The following is a 22,929-nucleotide window of genomic DNA, read 5'->3' as shown; positions in this document are numbered from 1 at the left end:
GGTGGTGTTTCTATACTTCAATGAGGACGCTTTTACACACAAGGAGAATGTCCCAGCTGTCTTCTTGATGCTGATGCTCTATGCCTGGGCCATCATCCCCTTCATCTACCTGACCAGCTTCTGCTTTGACAATGCGGGGAACGCCTGTGTCAAACTCATCATCATGCTGACCTTTCTGAGCATTGGCCCCTTTGTTCTTGTCTCGGTCACAAGTGAAAAAGGTGAGGCCCGTCAGGTCTACACATCACACAGCTTTAACCATCCCTCTGGCAGCCACACAAGTCGTGCCTGCGAGAGCATGTGTCTGCAGGGGCCTGCGTGAGGCTCTTCTCAAGAGTGGTCGTTGGAAGAGCCCCAAACGGTCAGTGTTGCAGACACGCACCTCCAGGGGGACAGACACTCAGCACAGGCAGCAGTGCGGACAGACGTCATAACCGGGTGCTGCCTGGATGAGGCACACACTGAGCTCGGAGCTGGGGGGGTCCATGAACGGAGACCATAGGAAGCCTGGAGGGATGGGGACATCCATATCATCATTAAGGTGTTGCTTACATTGGCAAAAACACTTGTCAGAATCATCACACTGTCCACTGACGATCATGCACTTCACTGAAACAGATTACTCCTCAGTTTGAGAGAAGGTAATAAGAGACTTCTGTAGAATTCCATGAAGAAGAAAAACTTTGGAAACAAGAAAGATCTGATTGCCAAAATAAAAATTTAGCAGAGGGGTTGGAAAATAAAGGCAATGAATTTCCCAGAAAGTAGAACAAAAAGTTAAGAGAAATAGAGAAGTTGGGAGAAAAGGCAGGTAATGTGACAGTAAATGCAGGAGATGCTATTTGTATTCAATTTATTAATTGAATTAGCCTTATTAGCCTTCCAGAAAGAGAAAACAGGAAATCAGGTTGAGGAAACTACCCAAGAAACAAAACAAAATTTCCCAGAGTTGAAAAAAGCAGACTTCAAGATTGAAAGGATTTATCAAATGTCTGACACTGAATGAAGAGAGACCCAAACACTTCCTGAAAGACACGGGTTTCTGTACTGAGTTCTGTCATCAGGCAGTGGAGGGACAGAGCAAAGACAACTTCAGTTGGGCAACAGCAATTGAACCCATACCCAACTTTCTTGGAAAGTTAGTCAAGGATCTCAGCCAACAAAGTGCATGAGTAAAGCGAAGAAGGAAGAAAGCACGAGAGTCAGAAGAGGATGGACCCCGCCCCGGAGTGTGGCAGAGAAGATTCCTCAGTCGGAGGACTAGGTAGGGGTGGTTTGTGACCTCTCCTCTGCTCTTAGCCAGTGTTGGAGTAGGACCCGCAGAGAAGGAAGGAAGGAAGGCAGGCGAATAAGCAGGAGCTGTGAATACCTGTCCCTGTGATCACAGGTGGGATTGTTGAGCACTCCTCTCCTGAGCGTCGGAAGATGGTCGCTGACCTGGGAGGGTGTGGGAGCCACTGTGGCTGACTGTTCATCCCAGGCAGGGCTCTCAAGACTGCCTCGTGGTTAAGTCTCTCTCTATCCCACCCAGGAGCCACAGAGCTGAGTTCGGGCAGTTTCCCCGCTCCCCTCTACTTCAGTCTCCAGGGTAGATTTGTACATTTAGACTTCTACAGAGAGATCGTTAAGAGGACATGAGCCACTGTGCCTCTTCCCCAGGGCCATACCTGCCCCCTCTGCAACTACCCACTGGGGCCTGGTCTCCACAGGTGCAACTCTCTGATCACCAGAGCCGTGACCCTGATGCCTCAGCCACAATGTGGAGCCACGACTTCTGAGCTGTGCCCCTAAACGGCGCTTCCATCCCCACAGGTGGACCCTGGCCCTGCTGCTCAGTTACTGAGTCCTGGTCCAGGAAATGTTGGTCTGGAGACCTCACATCCAAGTTCAACTCCCTGTATGTCGCAGTGGCCTCCACTGACAGAAATTTCATAAATTGATCCCCCAAGGCTGTACTACTCTAAATCCAAGCCCTGAGAGGAGAGTCTGTTTTCATATGAAGACTCTGTTCAGCCTCTCTTCAGGGAGTCTGAAGAAAGTCACATGTCCCCGGGCTGTCTTCCTTGCAGGCCCCCCTGATTTGGAGTTGGTGGTGTAGCAAGTCATGAAGCCTGAAACGAAAGCTCTAATCCCACCTGCTTGTTGGTGGAGATGTGTTATGGTTTGGCGGCACGTGGAGTGGCCTGGGGTTAGCACCAAGCAGCCTGTGGGGTGGGAGAGGGCTGTAAGCGCAGCCCCACTGCAGGTCCATTCCCATGCAGCACACTGAGTTCATCCTCTTACAGATTGATTTGCTTATGGGTAGCATAGTTATTTCACAGAGCAGTTGTGTTTATTTGTTGTAAATATTTAAAATATTTTAAATATACCAAAGGTTATTTATAACCTTGTTTGTTATTTCTTCAGTTAACAATATAGCATAAAAAATTGGCTTCTCTAATCTCTAAGAGGCCCCAGTTTCCGTTATTTGTTCTCCATGTCCTTGAGTCTGTTCTCTTTTCTTCTTTCTTTTTACCACAAAGCTTGTGGGATCTTAGTTCCCTGACCAGGGATTGAACCCATGCCCCTTGCATTGGAAGCACAGAGTTCTAACCACAGGACAACTTTGGTTGATTCTTGTGGCTTTTCTAGGTATGTGATAATATACAGCATCTGCAAATAATGGTGGTTTTGTCTCCACAAACTGTCCACACAGGAGCTGTGTTCTCCTTATCTACTTGTAAGATGACACTCGAATAAATCCAAAGCTGGTCCCCCGGGCTTTCCTGTCTGGCCCTAACTCATTTGTAAGCCTCCAGCCTTCAAAGCCACAACTTCCACAAGTGCATCCCCTATTGCAGCCATGCCCATGCTGGTTTTCTCAAACACACCAAGCTCTTTCTGACTTGTCTGCATAAACAGTTGGAATAGAAGTAAAATGACTTCAGGAAGCACTGCAAAAGAAAAAATAGTTACAGCTTAGAGGCTAGGTGACTGCCTCAGGAGAGGGAACACTGGGAGTCAGGGAGAACCTGATTTCTGATCTTGGGCCTGGGAGTGTGGCGAGCGGAGACAGGTAAAGCCACAGGAGGAAAGAACAAACCCTTTATACAGGAGAAGAGGCCCAGTGGGCCTAGAGAGTCGCTGGGTGATGTACCCACTTCTTCCTGAAAGAAGGGTTAATATCTTCTGTTCCCCTCACAGAACTTGGCTACACAACAATCTCAGACTCCCTGGATGACATGTTCCTACTACTTCCAGGCCATTGCCTGGGGATGGCTTTATCCAACCTGTACTACAACTTTGAACTGCAGAAGTTTTGCAAGGCCAAGAGCTTAGACTACGTTGAGTGCAGTAAAGTTTGTGAGTATGACAAACAGACTTTTGTTAATTACATTGCTTTTTAATTTTTACAATGTTGTGTTGGTTTCTGTGTTAATTACATTTTTATTAAGATACAATTCATATAAAATTCATCCCTTTATAAAGTGTACAATTCATTGGTTTTTGGTGTATTCCCAAGGTTGTGCAACCATCACCACCATCTGATTCCAGAACATTCTCGTCACCTGGAATAAAGAAATGTTCCATCCATTAACAGTCACTTCCCTTTCCCTTTTCCCCCAAGCATCTGACAGCTAATAATCTACTTTCTGTCTCTACTGATTGGGCTGTTCTGGGCATTTCTTGTAAATGGAATCACTGTGTGACCTTTTGTGTCTGGCTTCTTTCACTTACAGCAGTATTGGTAGGGTTCATCCAGGTTGTGGTGTGCATCAGTACTTTGTTCCTTGTTATGGCTGAATAATATTCCATTGTATGGATGGACTACTGTTTGCTTATCTGTTCATCAGCTAATGGACATTTGGATTGTTTCTATGTTTTTGCTATTATAAATAATGCTGCCATGGACATTCACATACAAATTTTTGTGTGAACCAGTTTTCAGTTCTTTTGATTATATACTTAGGAGTGGATTTGCTGAGTCTTATGACTGTATGTTTAGCTTTTTCAGGAAGCACCAAACAATTTTCCACAGTGGCTGCACCATTTTACATTTCACCAGCAACATATGAGAGTTCCAATTTGTCCACATCCTTTCCAACACCTTTTAAAATCAGTTATTTTCTTTAAATGTGGAAAAATATGTGAAGTTTACCATTTTAACCATTTTTAAGTGTGCAGTTCGGTGGCATTAAATACATTCACACTGTTGTGCCATCACCATCATCATCTCCAGAACTTTCTTCAACTTGCAGAACTGAAATTCTGAACCCACGAAACACTAACGGCCCCACCCGAGCCTCTAGCGACTACCATTCCACTCTCTGAGTTGGGCTACTCTAGTTGCCTCACATGAAACATTTAATTCCTTTCTCATTTCCTCTTGGGTATATTCAATAGCTATTTTCTTTGTGGTTACCATGGGAATTGCATTTTAACATCCTTAACATTCTAATTTGAATTTGTATCAGCTTGTCTTCAACAATATAGAAAAACAACCCTTATGCAGCCCTGTCCCCAATCCCTTTTAATTATTGATGTCACAAGACCTCTTTATCTACTGTGTGCCCAGAACCATAGACTCGTTGTTGTTTTTTTATGCATCAGTTTCTTAAGTTACACAGAAAACAAAAAGTGGAGTTACAAACCAAAGTTACCGTAATACTAGCCATTATAACGTCCATGTATCTGCTTTTGCCAAAGATCTGTATTAGTTTGATCTGTATGTCCGGATATGGCCGATGTCTGTTGTATATGCATAAACAAAACAACCTCCTTCCATAGTTCTTCAGGCACTCAGTCTATCAGATCTAATCCCTTGAATTTATTTGTTACTTCCACTGTATAATCGTAAGGGATTTGATTTAGGTCTCACCTGATTGGTCTAATCAAAATTGTAAGGAATTTGATTTAGGTCCCTACTTTCTTCAGTTTAAGTCTGGATTTGGCAATAAGGAGTTCATGCCAGTGACGCAAAGGAGAAAAGGAAAGATAAACCCATTTGAATGCAGAGTTCCAAAGAATAGCAAGGAGAGAGATAAGAAAGCCTTCCTCAGTGATCAATGCAAAGAAATAGAGGAAAACAATAGAGTGGGAAAGACTAGAGATCTCTTCAAGAAAATTAGAGATTCCAAGGGAACATTTCATCCAAAGATGGGCACAATAAAGGACAGAAGCGGTATAGACCTAACAGAAGCAGAAGATATTAAGAAGAGGTGGCAAGAATACACAGAAGAACTATACAAAAAAGATCTTCATGACCCAGATAACCATGATAGTGTGATCACTCACCTAGAGCCAGACATCCTGGAGTCTGAAGTCAAGTGGGCCTTAGGAAGCATCACTATGAACAAAGCTAGCGGAGGTGATGGAATTCCAGCTGAGCTATTTCAAGTCCTAAAAGATGGTGCTGTGAAAGTGTTACACTCAATATGCCAACAAGTTTGGAAAACTCAGCAGTGGCCACAGGACTGGAAAAGGTCAGGTTTCATTCCAATCCCAAAGAAAGGCAAGGCCAAAGAATGCTCAGACTACCACACAATTGCACTCATCTCACACACTAGCAAAATAATGCTCAAAATTATCCAAGTGAGGCTTCAACAGTACGTGAACTGCGAACTTCCAGATGTTCAAGGTGGATTTAGAAAAGGCAGAAGAACCAGAGATCAAATTGCCAACATCCACTGGATCATTGAAAAAGCAAGAGAGTTCCAGAAAAACATCTACTTCTGCTTTATTTGGAGAAGGCAATGGCAACCCACTCCAGTACTCTTGCCTGGAAAATCCCATGGACAGCAGAGCCTGGTAGGCTGCAGTTCATGGGGTCGCTAAGAGTCGGACTCGACTGAGCGGCTTCACTCTGCTTTATTGACTACGCCAAAGCCTTTGACTGCGTGGATCACAACAAACTGTGGAAAATTCTTCAAGAGATGGGAATACCAGACCACCTGACCTGCCCCCTGAGAAATCTGTGTGCAGGTCAAGAAGCAACAGTTAGAACTGGACATGGACCAACAGACTGGTTCCAGATCGTGAAAGGGGTACATCAAGGCTGTATATTGTCACCCTGCTTATTTAACTTACATGCAGAGTACATCATGCGAAATGCCAGGCCGGATGAAGCACAAGCTGGAATCAACATTGCCAGAAGAAATATCAATAACCTCAGATATGCAGATGACACCACCCTAATGGCAGAAAGTGAAGAGGACCTAAAGAGCCTCTTGATGAAAGTGAAAGAGGAGAGTGAAAAAGCTGGCTTAAAACTCAACATTCAAAAAACCTAAGATCATGGCATCTGGTCCCATCACTTCATGGCAAATAGGTGGGGAAGCAATGGAAACAGTGAGACAATGTATTTTCTTGGGCTCCAAAATCACTGCAGATGGTGACTGCAGCCATGAAATTAAAAGATGCTTGCTCCTTGGAAGAAAAGCTATGACCAAACTGGACAGCGTTTTAAAAAGCACAGACATTACTTTGCCGACAAAGGTCCATCTAATCAAAGCTATGGTTTTTCCAATAGCCCTGTATGGATGTGAGGGTTGAACTATAAAGAAAGCTGAGCGCCAAAAAATTGACACTTTTGAACTGTGGTGTTGGAGAAGACTCTTGAGAGTCCCTTGGACTGCAAGGAGATCCAACCAGTCCATCCTAAAGGAAATCAGTTCTGAATATTCATTGGAAGGATTGATGCTGAAGCTGAAACTCCAGTACTTTGGCCGCCTGATGTGAAGAACTGACTCATTGGAAAAGACCCTGATGCTGGGAAAGATTGAAGGCAGGAGGAGAAGGGGATGACAGAGGATGAAATGGTTGGATGGCATCACTGACTCGCTGGATGTGAGTCTGAGTAAGCTCCAGGAGTTGGTGATGGACAGGGAAGCCTGGCGTGCTGCAGTACATGGGGTCGCAAAGAGTCGGACACGACTGAGTGACTGAACTGAACTGAAACAAAACAAATGAATTGGAGAAGATAATGCATAGTATTGGTCTACTTGTATTTTAAAAGATTATATCCAGAGAGTATGGAAGTATTATACACACACACACACACACACACATAAAACAGCTGTAGGGAGAGGAGAAGTACCTTGACTCTACCTCAGACGTGTCTCTTTTTTCCAATGAGTGTGTATTGTATAATTTAAAAATGCATGTATTTAAAAGAAAATTTGTAGGCAAATCAGATTAAAATAGGAGACTTGAGGCTGCTGAGTGTTTCTGCATGAGTGGTCAGTTGAAGTTACAGGGTGATTAATAATTGATAAAAGAATCAAACATATAAATAGTTTGCATTTCAAGTAACTGTCATATGGACAGGGAGAAGTCTTTTTACTTTACTGCATAATTTTTGCTAAACATTGGTTCCAGCAAGAAAAGCAGAATACTGTATATGTTTCCCATCTGGGGTGAAGTGACCACATTGATGACAATAATGCTCCTTTTAAATGACATTTGTTATCATAGGAATCTAGCTGCTCTGTGTAATCAGATCGTGTCCGTTTGTCCCATTGTAGCAGAGGGCTATGTGGTCCAGGAGGACATCTATGCCTGGAAGTCTCTCGGGATGGGGAAGTACCTGACAGCCCTTGCCATCTCAGGGCTCGTGTACCTCATCCTGCTTTTCCTCATTGAAACCAATGTCTTATGGGAACTGAAAGCCAGGTTTTCTGGCCTCTACTGGAAGCAAAAATTGGTGAGTGAGTCCAAGTGTAAGTCTGTAAGGACAGGTAAGGGGCTAGCTTCACAGCTTAATTCCTGCAGTCTGCAGTGACCTTGATTCTCTTAAGTCAGAAGGCCTGGAGATCGTGTAACCCACCCTCAGGGCAGAGGGGTTGCTGAGGTCCCCAGGACCCCAGGCCCTGAGGGGAGAAGGGGGAAGAGCATTGGCCTGGGCCCTGTGACCCTGGCCAGCCATGGACTACCTAAAACTAGTCAGCTTGTAACACCTCTCCCCTCAGTCATTCAGGAGCCAGATAGGAGAAAGGTCTGTTGTGTCAGTTCTTGACCTGAATATCTTCCAGTGGCAAAGCACCTCCCCCACCCCCATGATCATGGAAATCCTGTAGAAAATGGGATTTGTTGTATCTTGACACCTCTGGGCTTCAAGTCTTTTTTACTTTCTTTAAAAACCAATGCTTTCCTGTCCAGCATATCACAGTCATGTCAGCATGCACTCAGTCCTGCCTGCAGCTTTCCCTCAGAATGGGTGGTGGTGTGCAAATGGGAGCTGGCGTGGCTGGGGCACCTTCACAACGTTACGGGGAAGGACCTTTATGTCTCCCTCCTATCCTTGCAAAAGCACTTACACCTGCCATCCTTATCTTGGGAAAAACAGGTTGTTTTGCAGAATGCAGAATCTGTGCCTGGAGACCAAGATGTGGAAGAGGAAGCAAACATGATCAAAAACTCTTGGGAAGATCTGTGTAAGAAAAACCCACTGGTCCTTAAAGAACTATCTAAGGTAAAGTCCGATGTAGCTTGAAAAGCATTACTTTACTTTTCATCCCCGTTACTCTTGGGGATCCTTGTGTAGGGAAGCCGCCATCATGGCTCCAGGACCCCACCCGCTGACTTGGAGTACAGTGTAGAGCCCATTTATCAGCGGCTTTGCTTTCTGAGGTTTCAGCTACCTGCGGTCAACCATGGTCCAAAAATATTAAATGGAAAATTCCAGAAATGTCATTTCATAAGTTTTAAGTTGTGTGCTGCTCTGGGTAGCGTGGTTAACTCAAACCCTTCCACTCCGCCCCTTTGTCCTGCTTGTCCACAGTTTCATCACTTAGTTGCCAGCTCAGTTATCTGATCCAATATCGCAGTATCAAGTACTTGTACTCAAGGACTTCTCATTTTACTTACCCCAAAGCCCAAGGGTAGTGATATTGGCAATTCGGATATTCTCTTACTGTGCCTAATTTATAAGTTACACTTTGTCAGAGGTATGTATGTATAGGAGAAACATAGTAAGTAGAGGGTCCTGTGGTGTCCATGGTTTCACGCCCCCACTGGGATTCTTGGACCATATCCCCGGGGATAAGGGAACTACTGCACTGGCAGAGGGTTCAGATGAGTTTCGATGGGAAAGACTCAGAGAGAGGTTTCCTCTGTGAACAGATGGCATCTGAGCTCATTCTTGCACCCAGAGACAGCAGGTAGTGCCTCAGCCCCCCATTGTCTTCTGGGGGCCCCTGAGGACAAGGAGGCCTGGGATGGGAGGGGCACCGGAGCCATGGATCCCCAGAAGCCCTGAAGGTTGGACATGATTGAGTCTCTCCTGGATCTAGAAAGCAGTCTGGAGGAGCCAAGGAGGGGATGTGGGCTCTGAAAGCCCACAGCAAGCTTGCTAATCTCCCTGAGAGCCTGTGGGGACTGTGCTGAGAGATTCTTTAGACAGCCAGGAATGTACACACACTCACGCACACGTACACAGACATGCATGCGGAGAGGGAGGAAGGGAGACAGAGTCAGAGAGAGTTGTTTCCCTATAGTTACTAGCTGGGGTTAGATTCTGGGGTTAAAAATCCCCCGGAATCAACCTGCCTGACTTCAGGCTCTACTACAAAGCCACAGTCACCAAGACAGTATGGTACTGGCACAAAGATAGAAATACAGACCAATGGAACAAAATAGCCCAGAGATGAATCCACGCACCTATGGACACCTTATCTTTGACAAAGAAGGCAAGAATATACAGTGGAGAAAAGACAACCTCTTTAACAAGTGGTGCTGGGAAAACTGGTCAACCACTTGTAAAAGAATGAAACTAGAACACTTTCTAACACCATACACAAAAATAAACTCAAAATGGATTAAAGATCTAAATGTAAGACCAGAAACTATAAAACTCCTAGAGGAGAACATAGGCAAAACACTCTCCAACATAAATCACGGCAGGATCCTTTATGACCCACCTCCCAAAATATTGGAAATAAAAGCAAAAATAAGCAAATGGGACCTAATTAAACTTAAAAGCTTCTGCACAACAAAGGAAACTATAAGCAAGGTGAAAAGACAGCATTCAGATTGGGAGAAAATAATAGCAAATGAAGCAACTGACAAAGAATTAATCTCAAAAATATACAAGCAACTCCTGCAGCTCAATTCCAGAAAAATAAATGACCCAATCAAAAAATGGGCCAAAGAACTAAACAGACATTTCTCCAAAGAAGACATACAGATGGCTAACAAACACATGAAAAGATGCTCAACATCACTCATTATCAGAGAAATGCAAATCAAAACCACAATGAGGTACCATTACACGCCAGTCAGGATGGCTGCTATCCAAAAGTCTACAAGCAATAAATGCTGGAGAGGGTGTGGAGAAAAGGAACCCTCTTACACTGTTGTGGGAATGCAAACTAGTACAGCCACTATGGAGAACAGTGTGGAGATTTTCTTAAAAAACTGGAAATAGAACTGCCATATGACCCAGCAATCCCACTTCTGGGCATACACACCAGGAAACCAGATCTGAAAGAGACACATGTACCAATGTTCATTGCAGCACTGTTTATAATAGCCAGGACATGGAAGCAACCTAGATGCCCATCAGCAGACGAATGGATAAGAAAGCTGTGGTACATATACACAATGGAATATTACTCAGCCATTAGAAAGAATACATTTGAATCAGTTCTAATGAGGTGGATGAAACTGGAGCCCATTATACAGAGTGAAATAAGCCAGAAAGAAAAACACCAATGTGCGTATAATAACCCATATATATGGAATTTAGAAAGATGGTAATAATAACCCTGTATGCGAGTCAGCAAAAGAGACACAGATGTATAGAACAGTCTTTTGGACTCTGTGGGAGAGGGTGAGGGTGAGATGATTTGGGAGAATGGCATTGAAACATGTATATTATCATATGTGAAACAAATCGCTAGTCCAGGTTCGATGCATGAGACAGGGTGCTCAGGGCTGGTGCACTGGGATGACCCAGAGGGATGGGATCGGGCAGGAGGTGGGAGGGGGGTTCAGGATGGGGAACACATGTACACCCATGGCGGATTCATGTCAATGTATGGCAAAACCAGTACAATATTGTAAAGTAATTAGCCTCCAATTAAATAAATTTATATATTTTTTAAAAAGCCCCCAGACACCAGCTCAGGCAACATCAAAGTGGTTTTCTTTGCTTTGAGGAAAGCAGAGAAGAGGCTTATCTTAGAGAACTATGTTCTCAGTGTGCAGGGGCAGGAAGAGAGAAAACCTCCTGAGCCCACTGGGAGCAGCAGCTGGGATGAGAAGGCAGATCCCAGCCTGGATACCTCGGAGTCCTGGGGCCCTGGGGGCAGAACTGGAGTGCAGCTGACAACTCCGGGCTGCTGGCTCCAGGCCACCTCACTGGTGTCTTGTCTTCTATCTTGGCTATCTCAGGTCTATTCCAGGAAGGTGCCTCCACTGGCTGTGAACAAGGTTTCCTTCACTGTTCAAGCAGAGGAGTGCTTTGGTCTTCTTGGCCTCAATGGAGCTGGGAAAACCACCATTTTCAAGATACTGACTGGGGAAGAGTCTATCACCTCTGGGGACGCCTTTGTCAACAGCATCAGCCTCAGCTCTGACTTGAGGAAGGTAGGTGGTGACCTGAGACGAGGGGGCATGAACCTAGGGGTGGTGTGGGTGTATCAGGAAGAGGGTCCGCTGAAATACACCTGTGGGTGTTATAGAGGGTTGGGGACAGGGAACTGGAATGAAACCCATCTTTGAAAATTCCAGGTGTCAGATTTATCTCTGACTCCCAGATCCATAGCTCCTTCCTAGACCTCTTCTCTGAGCTCCAAATTGTATGTCAAGCTGCTTATTCAACATTGCCTTGGAAATGTCCCTGAAACCCAAGGCATCTCAAGTCCAGTGGACCCCCAAAGCCATCAGCTGTCCCCACAAACTGCCGTCTCTTCCCCCCCTCCCCCTGTGATCCTTGGAGGAGTGAGTGGCACCATCTACCGCTGTCCCAGGCACCACTCAGGGCACCCAGCCAGCAGCCATGGTCCATGGATGCTCCCTCCCAACGAGCCCTGGAATCTCTTCTCCCTGGCCCTGTGCCCACTGCACTTCCCGAGCCAAGGCCACTCCTAACTTTGAGCTCAGCTTCCTTGCCTTCTCCGAAGCATTTCTTCTTGCAGGCCTTTCTCTCCTTTACACTCTAGCTTTCCTTTGTTTGCTCCTATAGCTTCCCCTTTCTTCTGGCTCTTTTCTCACACTTCTTCCTTAGACTCCTGTGGTGGATCTTCTTCCTCCAGCCCATTAGACTGCACTGCTCCCCAGGGCCGCAGCATCAGCCCACTGTCTCTTCCACACACACTGTTCCCACCCCCCCAATCTCATTCTTTACGCTGACTCCCATTATCTTCTGTTTGCTGATGGCTCCCAAGTAGCCGTACCCTCAGCCCAATCCCAGTCCTGCATATACATCCCTTCTAAACAGCTTGACTCAGACATAGTCAAATTTAGTATATATCCCTCACACCTGACCCTCTTCTTGGAGCCTACTTCCATTATTGGCACCAATTCAGTGAAACAATTTTTGAATGCCTAGTGTATGCCAACAGTTGTGTAAGCCCAGTGACTCTCACTTGCAAGGAGTTCATGATCTTGAGAACCAGCCGTTGCCGTGCAGTGACTTAAGTGTAATGATGGTGGAGGAGTGGGGTCAGTATACAGTGGATTCAATGACAGGTGTATGAGGAGACCAAACTACAGGGGTCTAATCGAAGCTGTACCATTCACAGCATGCACTGTACTAGCTTTACTGTCCATGACCAACATAAAGTTTAGAGAGAAAGCAGAAGAATCAACATGGGCTAGTTGCAGAATCCATGCTCGTAATTATCACTCTCTGTCACCTTTTAGCATACACTGCTTGGCCAAACAACCATAACCAGTATAAGCATCTCATAGCTATGAGCCATTTACTATTAATTTTAACTTTTGTTATTTTAAAAATTATGGACAAGTCTTTTGGTAATGGCAAATCAGGTAACTCTAATCCCTTTCCTGGTGGTCATTAATAACTAGAAAAATAGAACCAAATTTTGGAAACAGGTCTTTGAAGGATTCAGAGAACTAAAAAGATAGTGAAGACTTATGAGCCAAGAGGTAGAGGAGGACAGGGACCCAGGGAGGTGGCCCATTCAAGGCTGGGTTGCTGAGATCTGAATATTTTTTGCCCTTAGTTTTGAACTGGCCCACACTGGAGTTCAGGATGAGCCTTCTGGGGCATAGGGAGGCCTGGTGCAAGCATCCTTTCCTTGAGTCAGGACCCTGGAGGGCTGCACTCAGGCGTAGGGATGAACTGTACTTAGACAAGTTCATGCAAGCATTGCAGAACAACCTGGACTCTTATCAGTCCCTGAAATGGAATTGATGTGACTCTAAATCACAAGTGCTCCCAGGTGCCTGGCAGAAGCAAATGTCAGGAGAAGCTGGCAGAAGAGGCTCGCATCCTAGGCCTCAAATGATTTCGGCAAACAACTTGAAATGCAGTGTTTGGTGCACATTGAAAAAAAAAAAAATAACCACACATGTGTACCTAAACAGCAACTCCTCCCCGCAAAAAATAATTTAGAATGAAGCATGGAGAATCAAAGTGTAGAAAACAAATATACAGAAGAAGATAAGAGACACTGTGGTATACCTTCAAGACAGCCCCTAGTAACCCTCCTGAGATTTACACCCTTAAGAAGATTACCCCAGATGGTACCAGGGTTGGTCTGTGTGACTGATGGAATACTGTGGAAGAAGTGGTATGTCACTTTTGAGACTGGGTCATGAAGGACACTGCAGCTTCTCTTTTGATTATACTCCCCTTCACACCACTCACTCTGGAGAAGACTAACGGCCATGTCATGAAGACTCTCAGGCAGCCCTGTGGATCATAAAAAATAATCAATGCAATAGGAGACAAAGTAAGAGAGAAAAAGGAATATAGAACATATGGGACAAGTAGATAGCCCTAATAAGATGGTAGATTTAAATCCAATTATATTAGTAATTACATTACTTATAAATGGATGAAAGACTTCAATTAGAAGATTGAGATTATTAGAGAAGATACTCAAAGGTTAAAACAGAGTTACCATATGACCCAGCAGTTTCACTCCTAGGTATATATATCCAAGAGAACTAAAAAACTGTTAATACATTCACACAAAAATTTGTACATGAATGTTCATGGCAGCATTTTTCACAGCAGCCAAAAGGTAGAATCAACCCTATGTCCACCAACAAACAGATGAATGGATAAACAAAATGTGATCTATCCGTGCGCTAGGATATCATTCAACCATAAAGAAGGAATGAAGCACTGACATACGCTACACTACGAATGGACCTTGAATACGTGATGCAGAGTGAAAGAAGCAGATCACGAAATGGCACAGATTGTGTGATTCTGTTTATATTGAAACATCCAGAACAGGCAAATCCATGGTGATAAGCAAATTGATGGTTGCCAGGGGTTGGGCGTTCTGGGGAAAATGGGTAGTAACTTTTCATGGATTTGAAGTTTCTCTAGGGAGGAGTGATGCCATGTTATAAAATTGACTGTGATCATGGACCACCAGTGTGAATATACTAAAAGCCACTGAATTGAACACATTTGATGAATGAATTGTATGATACGTGAATTATATCTCAATAAGCTATTACCAAAAAAAGGAAGAAGGAATGAACAAGCAATGGAATAAAAGACACCACAAGACAGGGTGAGGGCAGGTGGTCATGACAGACCTACCCACTAGCCTTATCATCACCAGTCATCCATCCAGCTTGTTGAAGCTCACTGAGAGGCAAGTACAAATTGGCTCTGTAAACTCAGATGAAAAGGAATGTTACATTTCTTTGTATTATTTAAAATCAAGCGGCATCTGCCTATAAGACCCTCCTCCTGTCTGACTGGCAAGAAACTGGATTTCCGTCTTCCTGGAATCTGTCTGCATATCACCTCCTGGAAATTTGTGAAAATTCATGGTAGGAAATGTAGTTCAATATGCTCCTCACTTCACTTTCGCCTAGAAATCCCACATGGATTAATCTCATTAGCAAACTCAAACAAATCTACATCCTTGCTCTCTTCCTTTGTGAGCTTTCTGCTTACCACCCTTTACATGTGCAAGTATTTTTAAACATTCTTTCACATTTCCTAAAATATATTCTTATCACATGTGAAGAGCCGACTCATTGGAAAAGATCCCTGACGCTGGGAAAGATTGAGAGCAGGTGAAGGGGGCAACAGAGGATGAGGTGGTTAGATGGCATCACAGACTCAGTGGACATGAATTTGAGCAAACTCTGGGAGACAGTGAAGGACAGGGAAGCCTGGCGTGCTGCAGTCCAAGGAGTCGCAAAGAGTCAGACACAACTTAGCAACTGAACAACAACAACAACAATTCTTTTCAGAATCTGCTGGTATGCCAAAAGTCAACAGTGACTTTTGAGTGTCCACATTCATTTTTGTCAAAGTCACTCACTATCTCAGAATCGTTCAGCTCCACTGTGGGACTTTCCCTGGTCCGTGGGGCCTCCATGCTCTGAGCGGGGCTCCGTGGCCATCCCATGGCAGTAGGCTTACTCCAGACTCAGGTATGTAAGAAACATCACATTCCTTAATTTTCTTTGCATCAAATTATAACATTTTCAAGCCTTCTATCCAAAAATTTGTTCACAAAGTTGAAAGCCTATATAGACCAACACTGGAGGTAAAGTTGAAATAATGACTGAAGATCTACCCTTTCTTAAAAGAGTCCAGGCTAAAAGGGATTGATGGGCAAGTCTACCAGCCACCACCAAGCAGTTATTTCCTTCTTGTACATCTCTTCCGAATCACAGAAGGCGGGGTGTTACCCAATCTGAAGTGAAAATCATACAAAGACAGTGTCCAACATGAGCCATAGGCCAACTTCATATAGGAACATAAAGCCTTAAGTAAGATATTTAGATAGCTGAGAAAAGAAGAGAAAGGCAAAGGAGAAAAGGAAAGATATACCCATTTGAATGCAGAGTTCCAGAGAATAGCAAGGAGATATAAGAAAGCCTTCCTCAGTGATCAATGCAAAGAAATAGAGGAAAACAATAGAATGGGAAAGACTAGAGATCTCTTCAAGAAAATTAGAGATTCCAAGGGAACATTTCATCCAAAGATGGGCACAATAAAGGACAGAAGCGGTATAGACCTAACAGAAGCAGAAGATATTAAGAAGAGGTGGCAAGAATACACAGAAGAACTATACAAAAAAGATCTTCATGACCCAGATAACCATGATAGTGTGATCACTCACCTAGAGCCAGACATCCTGGAGTCTGAAGTCAAGTGGGCCTTAGGAAGCATCACTATGAACAAAGCTAGCAGAGGTGATGGAATTCCAGCTGAGCTATTTCAAGTCCTAAAAGATGGTGCTGTGAAAGTGTTACACTCAATATGCCAACAAGTTTGGAAAACTCAGCAGTGGCCACAGGACTGGAAAAGGTCAGTTTTCATTCCAATCCCAAAGAAAGGCAATGCCAAAGAATGCTCAAACTACCCCACAATTGCACTCATCTCACACACTAGCAAAATAATGCTCAAAATTATCCAAGTGAGGCTTCAACAGTACGTGAACCGCGAACTTCCAGATGTTCAAGGTGGATTTAGAAAAGGCAGAGGAACCAGAGATCAAATTACCCAACATCCGTTGGATCATTGAAAAAGCAAGAGAGTTCCAGAAATACACCTACTTCTTCTTTATTGACTATGCCAAAGCCTTTGAGTGTGTGGATCACAACAAACTGTGGAAAATTCTTCAAGAGATGGGAATACCAGACCTCCTGACCTGCCTCCTGAGAAATCTGTGTGCAGGTCAAGAAGCAACAGTTAGAACCAGACATGGAACAGCAGACTGCTTCCAAATTGGGAAAGGAGTATGTCAAAGTTGTATATTGTCACCCTGTTTGTTTAACTTACATGCAGAGTACATCATGCAAAATGCTGGGCTGGATGAAGCACAAGATGGAATCAAGATTGATGGGAGAAATATCAGTAACCTAAGACATGCAGATGACACCACCCTAATGGCAGAAAGAGGGCCTAAAGAGCCTCTTGATGAAAGTGAAAGAGGAGAGTGAAAAAGTTGGCTTAAAACTCAACATTCAAAAAACTAAGATCATGTGCTCCCTTCGGCAGCACATATACAAAAAACTAAGATCATGGCATCTGGTCCCATCACTTCATGGCAAATAGATGGGGAAACAATGCAAACAGTGACAGACTTTATTTTCTTGGGCTGCAAAATCACTGAAGATGGTGACTGCAGCCATGAAATTAAAAGACACTTGCTCCTTGGAAGAAAAGCTATGACCAACCTGGACAGCATATTAAAAAGCACAGACATTACTTTGCTGACAAAGGTCCGTCTAATCAAAGCTATTGGTTTTCCAGTAGTCATGTATAGATGTGAGAGTTGGACCATAAAGAAAGCTGAGCACTTTTGAACTGTGGTGTTGGAGAAGACTCTTAAGAGTTCCCTGGACTGCAAGGAGATCCAACCAGTCCATCCTAAAGGAAATCAGTTCTGAATATTCATTGGAAGGACTGATGCTGAAGCTGAAACTCCAGTACTTTGGCCAACTGATGTGAAGAACTGACCCATTGGAAAAGACCCTGATGCTGGGAAAGATGGAAGGCAGGAGGAGAAGAGGGCAACAGAGGATGAGATGGTTGGATGGCATCACCGACTCAATGGACATGAGTTTGAGCAAGCTCCAGGAGTTGGTGATGGACAGGGAAGCATGGTGTGCTGCAGTACATGGGGTCTCAGAGTCGGACACGACTGAGCCACTGAACTGAACTGAACTGAAGATATTGACAATAGAAATTCAGCAGGATATTGAAAGAATAAAAATTACAATTGTCAGGCTAATTCCAGAAATGTAAGTAAGATTTAACAGTAGGAAATCTACCAGTATAAAGCACTACCTTCATAGATGAAAGGAGGAAAATATTTATCAATAGAAGCAGAAAAAGCATTGGATGAAAATTCAGTACCCACTCATGATTTTTAAAAAAATATCAACAAACTGTCTTGAGATAAAAGAGCTAGAGGTATCATGCTCCCTGACTTCAGACTATACTGCAAAGCTCCAGTAATCAAAACTATATGGTATTGGCATAAAAACAGACACATAGATCAATGGAACAGAATAGAGAGCTCAGAAATAAACCCATGCATTTATGGTCAACTCCCCTGGAAGAGGGCATGCCACCCACTCCAGTATTCTTGCCTGGAGAATCCCATGGACAGAGGAGCCTGGTTTGCTGCAAATTCATAACAGCAAAAACTCAGAAATATCACACATGTGCCTGAATCTTTTATAAACAGCCAACCCAAATCTGAATGATTGAGTCGCAATCAAACTGAGTTGGAATAGGCTTGTGTGCTCAGTTGCTCAGTAGTGTCCAACTCTCTGCGACCCCATGATCAGGCTCCTCTGTCCATGGGATTTTCCAGGCAAGAATACTGGAGTGGCTTGCCATTTCCTTCTCCACGGGATCTTCCCAACTCAGGGATTGAAAGAAACTGTGTCTCTTGTGCCTCCTCCTTTGGCAGACAGATTCTCTACCACTGCGCTACCTGGGAAGCCCAAGTTGAAATAGGTTTGTATTAATATTTACTGACCAAGCAAGATCTTTAATACATAATACTGAATTAAAATGATAGAATGGTAAAATGGTAAGTGCAGAATGGTAAATAAAGATAATCCAGTTGTGTTTTACACAGCCATGCAGAAGTCTGGAAGTGCACCTTGATGTGACTGCACCACCTGGGGCAGGCCCCGGACAAGAGACTCCAGCATCCTCACAAAGAAAATGTATTTGTGGGTTACTTGTCTAATAGAAAATACGCTTAAACGGGAGAAAATAAAGTGTCTTCTGCTGACCATACACTTGAAACGTGACAAGAGATAGGGCAACTCTGGACATTGAGATTTCCTTCTGGGCAGGCAGGTTTGTAAGCACTCCAGACCCACGTGCGCCCTCTGGGGTCGGGATTCACACCAGAAGCCAGTGCTGCATCCAGGCTCCCAAATGTCACTGGTGGCCCCTGGCACACGTGTGTTCACCTTGCACTTGTGGGTGTGCATGAGGCAGAGGCCAGGCACCTGCCCAGTGGGCAGCTTTCCTTCTGACCCGCCTTCCCCTTGGGCTGTGCTCCAACTCCAGGTGCGACAGTGGATCGGCTACTGTCCCCAAGTTGATGCCCTGCTGGACCACATGACGGGCAAGGAGATGCTGGTCATGTTCTCCCGGCTCCGGGGTATCCCTGAGCGTCACATCAGCTCCTGTGTGGACCAAATTCTTGATGACTTGCTCATGTACACGTACGCCGACAAATTGGTGAGGACCTACAGGTGAGACTCGGGGCTCCCTCGGCCCTCCCCGTCCTGAAATAAGATGTCCTCTGGTTCTGTTCAGTGCTGGGGGGTAGGGCAAGGCCTGCTGGCTCTGTGCCTGGGGGAGCTGTATGGTCCTCACCACTGCACAGGTTTCCAGAGAGGTGGCCTTCCTCCTCTGTGAGAATGGGTCAACGGCCTGGGCTGTCCCATGGCCCTGCTTCCTCTGGTTACCTGGCTGAGGATTGGCTGACGCACCACAGCTGTTACTCTTCCTGCCGCTTCACAAGGGCTTCTGACCTGTGGCACTTCCGCACCCTGCTCTGCGAGCCGTCTGAGCAGCTGATGTTCTGCTGAAGAGGGTGGGGACTTCCTGGGTCTTCTGTCACCAGTGATCCTAACCCAATTCCAGTTAGCTTAAACGAAGCAAGGCTACTCGGTCCCAAGTCCCAGGCCACCCCTTGAGCTGTGCACAGCGCCCCTGCAGACTGTTAGCAGGACTGGGAGTCAGGGCACCCAGGAGTTAGAGGATGGTGCCCTCTTTCTTCTGTTAACTTCTGTTTCAATCTTGTTTTCATGTTTCCCTGCATCTTTTGATGATTAAATGAATTAACATTTGGGAAGTACCTTTACATCATAAATGCTATGTGTTCATTAAAAGAAATGAGCTAAAACAGTTCTATGCCCTTACCCTGTGACACCCATAGAGTCCCTCAGAGGAGATCCACGGACCATGTGCTCAGCCTGGACCGATCCCTATGCCCAGGAGAATGGTTTAGATGCTGAGTAGACAGCTGAGTCATAATGTATCCCTGGGGGAGGGTGGTGGGCCATGTTACTGAGCACCCCACCAGGGCGCATGAACACTTTCTTAACAAAGGAAAATGCAGGGAAGATTGCACTTCTGGAAACTTAGGGTTGCCAGTCACCCAATTTCTCCCCCTTGGCCCCAGTGGCGGCAACAGGCGGAAGCTGAGTGCCGGCATTGCCCTGCTGGGAGAGCCTGTGGTCATCTTCCTGGACGAGCCGTCCACTGGCATGGACCCTGTGGCCCGGCGTCTGCTCTGGGGCACTGTGGCACGGGCCCGAAAGTCCGGCAAGGCCATCATCATCACCTCCCACAGGTCCAGCCAGGATGGGGGCTGTGGGCTGGGTGGGCCGGGAGGGGCTGGGTGAACAGAAGACCTGTCAGCCTCTGGTGAAGAGTCTGTGAGGCGAGTGGGCCACACCCTGAGTGTGGGAATCAGGAACAGCTTGATCTGGGCGTCAGCACTCTCCCAGGTGCACGGTTTTGACGTGGAGGGCGGGCATCAGCATTCCCCGATGCTATATCAGGCTCCACCCCCTCTCCCCAGCATGGAGGAGTGTGAAGCCTTGTGCACCCGGCTGGCCATCATGGTGCAGGGTCAGTTCAAGTGCCTGGGCAGCCCACAGCACCTCAAGAGCAAGTTTGGCAGTGGCTACTCCCTACGGGCCAAGATCCGGAGTGACGGGCAGCAGGAGACACTGGAGGAGTTCAAGGCGTTCGTGGGCCTGACCTTCCCAGGTATGTGCCGCAGAGGGCGCCGTGCGTCCGTGCATCCCTGAGCACTGGGATGAGAGTCACGATTCGGGGGCCAAGGCCACCCTCCCCTGGCCATCCAGCCTGGCCCTCAGGGGGACATGGTCTCTCCTTTGTGTAGGCAGCGTCCTGGAGGATGAGCACCAAGGGATGGTCCATTACCACCTGCCTGGTGATGACCTCAGCTGGGGAAAGGTGAGCACATGCCTGGACATCAGGGAGCACACCTCTGATGTTGTGCACTGAGTTCTCTCCAGTGGAAGTCCAATTCAGCCCTCCTGCAACATTCATGTGAATTTCATAGAAAATGTTGATTAAGAATATTTGAACTGGAAGGGACCTCAGAGATCAGCTCCTCCCGTCCCCTCATCTCACAGAGAGGGGAGCTGGCTCAAAGAGGGCACGCCACATGCCCAGGGCACACAGCAAGCCAAGACCCTGTGGGACCTCTGCCTCTGGCACCACTCCCAGCCAGGTCCCTTTCCCTGCGATCGCAGACAGCTGAATTCTGCAGGACTGACTGCCTGAGAGGTGGTCTGGGAGCAGCTGAGAGAGGAATGGGCCTCTGGGAGCTGTGTAACAATCTCAAAGACCCTTTCTCTTCCCACCCCTTGCTGCGTCTGCCCCCGCTCCCCTGTGCCTGCTGTCCACAGCGGCCCCTCCCTTCCCACAGGTGTTCGGCATTATGGAGCAAGCCAAAACGAAGTACATGTTGGAGGACTACTCAGTCAACCAGATCTCCCTGGAGGACATCTTCCTGAGCTTTAGCTGCCCTGTGCCCCCTGCCCAAGGGAGTAACAGACAAGAGAGGGCCAAGCCCGCAGACCCCGCGTCTCCCGGTCCACCTCTCTCTCCCTCTTCTTCCCAGCGACTGTCTCCACCTCCCACTCCACCCCCTACTCCATGTTCCTCCCAGCATTTCTCCCAGCCTCTCTCCTGGCCTCCCACTCCAATTCCCTTCAGGTCTTCATCCCAGCCACCGTCTCTGCCTCGCTCTCCACCTGCCTCCCAGCCTCCCTCGCCACATCCCTCAAAGACTGCCTTGCTGTAATAAAGAGTTCCCTGTGCCAGGTTAGCCTGAGTGCACACAGCCTGCCATGGGCTGCAAGGCGTACAGAGGCAACCTGAAGACCCAGTAAGCTCAGCTTGGGGGTGGAGGGGTGGGTTGGCTTTCTGCCAGATTGAGGGCACCCGCCTTAGAGGCCTGGTGGAGAATCCAGGTCCATTTCTGTGGAAAGGGATCCCCTTGGATCACATATGAGTGGCCTGCAGCCACACTGAGACCTGGCCGTGGGATCAGAGGGACACCTGTCACATCCCTTCAGGAGCACAAAGGCCTGGGGGTGACCATGGCTGTAAGAGGGCCGTGCTTCTGAGCGCGGTGTAAGAGGGCCGTGCTTCTGAGCGCGGTGTAACAGGGCCATGCTTCTGAAAGTAGGAGGCAAGAGAAGTTTGCAAACCTAAGTCACCATTTTTCAATATTTCAATTTGTGTGGCTCCATCTGTTCTCTGCCCTGGCCCTAACACTAACCCTAACCTGTGTGTGGCCCTCCATCAACCTGTGTTGTAGTCATAATTATTATCCCCATTGCCTGGAAGAGTAAGCTGAGACCTAGAGACATCCAGCAACTTTCCACGGTCAGCTGATGGCAGAGCCAGGATTCACCTCAGGCAGAAGTTCTCAAGTGGGGTTCCTGACTGGAAGCATCCACCTCTTCAGAAACTTGTTAGAAATGCAGGTTCTTGCGCCCCACCCCAGCACCGTTGAATCAGAAATTTGGGGGGTGAGGTCCAGCAATCTGTGTTCTGATGCAGCTCGGGCCTGAGAGGCAGTGAGCAAAGGCTGTGAGCTGGGACCATCAAGCCTGAGTGTGGCCCTGCACTTTTGTCACAACGGCCCTCCAAGAAGGGCCCGGGCACACAGCTGCTCCTCCAGCGTGGTCACGCCAGCCCCTCTCACAAGCCCCGCTGGGCTCCTTTGCAGGTAGCCCTCTCCCTCCCTTCTTAGCCAA

The 22,929-nt window shown here is 46.3% G+C and overlaps 1 protein-coding gene across 1 annotated transcript in view; it reads left to right on the top strand.

Moving 5' to 3' along the window:
- Positions 1-21,974, top strand: part of LOC122433474 (ATP-binding cassette sub-family A member 17-like) — an 86,706-nt gene extending 64,732 nt beyond the window's left edge. Inside the window, exons 21-30 of the mRNA XM_043456469.1 lie at positions 2-221; positions 3,184-3,342; positions 7,503-7,681; positions 8,324-8,449; positions 11,371-11,565; positions 19,187-19,374; positions 20,310-20,480; positions 20,712-20,902; positions 21,039-21,112; positions 21,591-21,974. Of these exons, the coding sequence (XP_043312404.1) occupies positions 2-221; positions 3,184-3,342; positions 7,503-7,681; positions 8,324-8,449; positions 11,371-11,565; positions 19,187-19,374; positions 20,310-20,480; positions 20,712-20,902; positions 21,039-21,112; positions 21,591-21,968 (1,881 nt within the window). The 3' untranslated portion in view covers positions 21,969-21,974. The remainder of the gene's footprint in view (position 1; positions 222-3,183; positions 3,343-7,502; positions 7,682-8,323; positions 8,450-11,370; positions 11,566-19,186; positions 19,375-20,309; positions 20,481-20,711; positions 20,903-21,038; positions 21,113-21,590) is intronic.
- The last annotated feature ends 955 nt before the right edge of the window (positions 21,975-22,929 follow it).

The sequence above is a fragment of the Cervus canadensis genome, chromosome 32 (genome assembly GCF_019320065.1).
Source record: "Cervus canadensis isolate Bull #8, Minnesota chromosome 32, ASM1932006v1, whole genome shotgun sequence".
Classification (NCBI taxonomy): domain Eukaryota; kingdom Metazoa; phylum Chordata; class Mammalia; order Artiodactyla; family Cervidae; genus Cervus; species Cervus canadensis.
Note: the sequence above shows the minus strand (reverse complement) of the source record. Positions and strands in the feature narration are given on the sequence as shown.